This window comes from Salmo trutta, chromosome 36, assembly GCF_901001165.1.
Source record: "Salmo trutta chromosome 36, fSalTru1.1, whole genome shotgun sequence".
NCBI classification, from domain to species: Eukaryota; Metazoa; Chordata; class Actinopteri; order Salmoniformes; family Salmonidae; genus Salmo; species Salmo trutta.
The window spans coordinates 9,694,585-9,698,082 of NC_042992.1; the positions used below are offsets into that span (position 1 = coordinate 9,694,585).

General features: G+C 43.7%; 1 protein-coding gene across 1 annotated transcript; it reads right to left on the bottom strand.

Moving 5' to 3' along the window:
* Window positions 1-226: 226 nt before the first annotated feature.
* Window positions 227-3,498, bottom strand: LOC115175364 (mitochondrial import receptor subunit TOM7 homolog). The gene is made up of 3 exons (XM_029734586.1): window positions 3,291-3,498; window positions 813-861; window positions 227-666 (listed from the first exon to the last, which is right to left on the bottom strand). Exons 1-3 carry the CDS (start codon window positions 3,391-3,393, stop codon window positions 651-653), a joined length of 168 nt encoding a protein of 55 aa, XP_029590446.1. The 5' UTR covers window positions 3,394-3,498; the 3' UTR covers window positions 227-650.

A 3,498-nucleotide genomic window follows, 5' to 3' on the forward strand; every position in this document is an offset into this window, starting at 1 on the left:
TTACTACATGTGTTATTTCATAGTGGTTTTGTCTTCAATATTACTCTACAATGTAGAAAATAGTAAAAATAAAGAAAAACCCTTGAATGAGTAGGTGTGTCCAAACTTTTGACTGATACTGTAGTTTCAACCAGATGGTTAGTCACACATGTTGTCATCACAACAAAACATTATTTCCACTGATCGGTAAGTGAATTGACCAACCAGTGAATCACAAACAGTCATCTTCTCTCAAAAGGTGATTTATAGACAAACTCAGGTCCACTTTCAACCAACAGGCAGACATTTTATACAGGATCATTTCAAATAAACAGACAAACACAGGTCCATGACCACATGACAAGATAAAAGTTGTACATGTTCCCAAACAGAGAGGAAACAAAACAATAGAGAAACGTTGGTCGCAGTAAAGGACCTGTTTCAGAATAAGATGTCCATCATGCCATTGGGCGTTTCAGAATGAGGGGAACATTCAGAGCTTCATGTCTCCGACGCAACCTGATTGACGTGACAATGAAAGTTCCATCCAACCTATAATATATTAGCCATATAGAAATTGGTGAGGGTAAGATGGTGTCCGTTTCTGTGGTGACAGCTGGGAGTCACATGACCACAGTTGGATGAGGTGATTGGCCAGGTCAGGGTTGTTCTCAGCCCCACAGCAGACTGGAAGAGAGAAAACAAGGTCAGAGGTCATCTTCGTCTGAATGGTATGGCTCCCTATTCCCTCTATAGTGCCCTACTTTGACCAGATCCATGGAACACTATTCCCTATACCAGGAGGCCAAACCCCAGACACACACACAGCATACCTTAGGATGTTTGGCTCAGGCATTCCAGGATCCCCACCACGAGCAAAACCTGTCAATCAAAAACAAAGAGCAGAGATGAAGAGAAGCAAATTGTTGAAGGGATTAGTTGCATTCCTGAGCTTCGTTTTTCAAAGCCTTCGTAACATCTGGTAGTATCTTCCATCATATCCTCTGACTCAAACTCGGCCATGTAGTTTACTAGCATCAGTAGCGTGTTCCTGACAAGGGGTGAACATGAGTGTTGCGTAACCAACAACCAAGACTTGAAGCATCATAACATTCCAGACAATCGGGCAGGCAGAGAACTGGATTTCCCCCACTTCCTGACCCTTCCTCAACCCCGCTCTCTTTCTCCACCCCAATCTCTCTCGTCCTCTCGCTTTCCCTCTCCCCCCTTTCCTCCTGGCCAGCAGTTCTCCCTGTGGTCCAATAGAGATGTCAGGGAAGGAAACTGAATGTTGGAACTGACTACCCAAATAACGAAAAGACACATCGCAAAGACAAACGGCTAAAAGCACCCACTATGTGCTAGCGATCATTTGCTAGGTGTGATCGAACGGTGCCGATTCAAAATCTAGAACCGTCTGGAAATGTTTTAGTCTCTAACACCTGTTACTGACCGGCGAGAGGGGATAAGAGAATAGTAACCGTGTTTTAAGAATGGACAGCTAGCTTGTGATACTCAGTGTGTCATCATAAGTTACATTTCTATTTCTGCAACCATATTTCATTCATTACATTCATTCATTCATGCCACATTGCATCACCATTCTCATTCCTGACACAGTAAACATTCTGGGTTTCCCCATCAAGTTCTCTGAAGATAGTGTGTACTGTGTAACCATGTTAGCTTGTGGCAGACACTCAGTTACAGTAGGGAACCGCCATCTCCCTCCCAGAGAAGCTGTAACCACTCCGGACCTAAATATAACTACTGGTCTGGTAGCAAAACATTAGCCACGTAGCATGAGAGAATCAAACTTGATGATACCCAATAGCAATGTGCATTCTGCACTATTCTCTGAATACAAGTCATTGTGCACCCACACACACAACATAACCCTCAGCTAGCACCTAGAGGGGAGAGGGGGACACTTGGAAAGGAGTGGTGCAGTTTCATGTCAAAACCAATAAATTGACAGCTGTGCCATATAGATTGCTAAATAGTTGGGAAGAGATTTGATGTACCAATTTCATGGCACATGGTTTATGAACTGATACACAAAATGACACTGGATTCAAAACTTTGAATTTTTCAATTATACAAAATTCTTGCAACCAATATAAATAACATATAGAGCACCAGTCAAAAGTCTAGACACCTACTCACTCCAGGGTTTTTCTTTATTTGTACTATTTTCTACATTGTAGAATAATAACGAAGACATAAACTATGAAATAGCACATATGGAATCACGTAGTAAGCAAAAACGTGTTAAAATCAAAATATATTTTCTATTTGAGGTTCTTCAAAGTAGCAAAGATAAATACAAAAAAAGGGAGGGAGGGAGGTGGTGGGCTGAGTAAGGCTCCCTCCTCCTTGACATCTGTTCAATATTCACAAATTCGAGTTAGGGGAAGCTCGTTTGTGTTATGCAACCACTGCATGCGATTGTAATTGCATAATCAGCTATATGTTTTTCCTATTTCAGTTAGCTAAGCCACGCACCCCACATTTATGGAGATTTATGGCCGTAGTCTGACAAAGGGATTTCCTGTCGAAATAATTGCTAAACCAGCTAGTTAAGCCTTTTCCCAAACTCGGTCCTGGGGACTCCAAGGTGGACACATTTTATTTATTTTTTGCCCTAGCACCACACAGTTCATTCAAATGATCAACTTATCACGGTATAGTGCTAAGGCAAAACCCCAACATTTGCAAACCATGGGGTCTCCAGCACCGAATTTGGGAAACTCTGAGCTGTGGCTCGTTGTCATAGCTAGGGGTGTGAATGGGGAAATGAAACCAGAGACAGACAGTCCCTGAATTAACACAGGTACGCCCCTGCTGTCAAGTGAAACTAGCTAAATAAAAAAAGGTTGGATTCTCCCGTGGGGGATCATGAATCTGATTTCTCCTGTAACAAGGTTCAAGCAAACACGCACAAAAAAACAGTAGCGTCGAGCAGAACATTTGACCCCGAACGCTTCTGCCACAGCACTGTCTTACCGCAGCTACCCCAGCGCACACACACACTTAAACTAAGGCTTAACACGATGAGTCCCAATGTGCGTTTTGCCTCATTTTTGCTAACTAGTTTCCTTTGACAGCTGGGGCATACCTGGGTAAATTCAGGGTCTGTCTCTCTCTGGTTTCATTTCCCCATTCACACCCCTGACTATAATAACTGACCACTGTGAGCCACAGTTCAACGTTTCCCAAACTCCGTCAGGGGTGCACATTGTTTTTAGCCTACTCTAGGCCCCCGGAACCCGAACTGGTAGCATGCTAAGCTAACCAGCTAGCCCCGTACTAACCCAGATAGAGCACCGTGGGGATGAAACCCCAGCGGATGACGAACTGTCCGACCTGGAATACCGTCTGCAGTCGTTGTTTGGTCTCCTTGCTGAGCTTCGCCATGGTACTATGCAGGTAAACCCCGGCGAAAGTAGACAGGTATCTAGCAGATTCACAGATTCTCTGAAGGACGTGAAAAAGAGTAAGTCGACGGAGGAAGCTTGGCCG

Bases quoted from the DNA above. Each gene is read 5' to 3' on its own strand.
- LOC115175364 (XM_029734586.1), bottom strand. From the start codon at position 3,393: ATGGCGAAGCTCAGCAAGGAGACCAAACAACGACTGCAGACGGTATTC. The intron at 862-3,290 runs GTTAGTACGGGG...TTTGATTGACAG, and splicing joins CCCCACGGTGCTCTATCTGG to GTTTTGCTCGTGGTGGGGAT.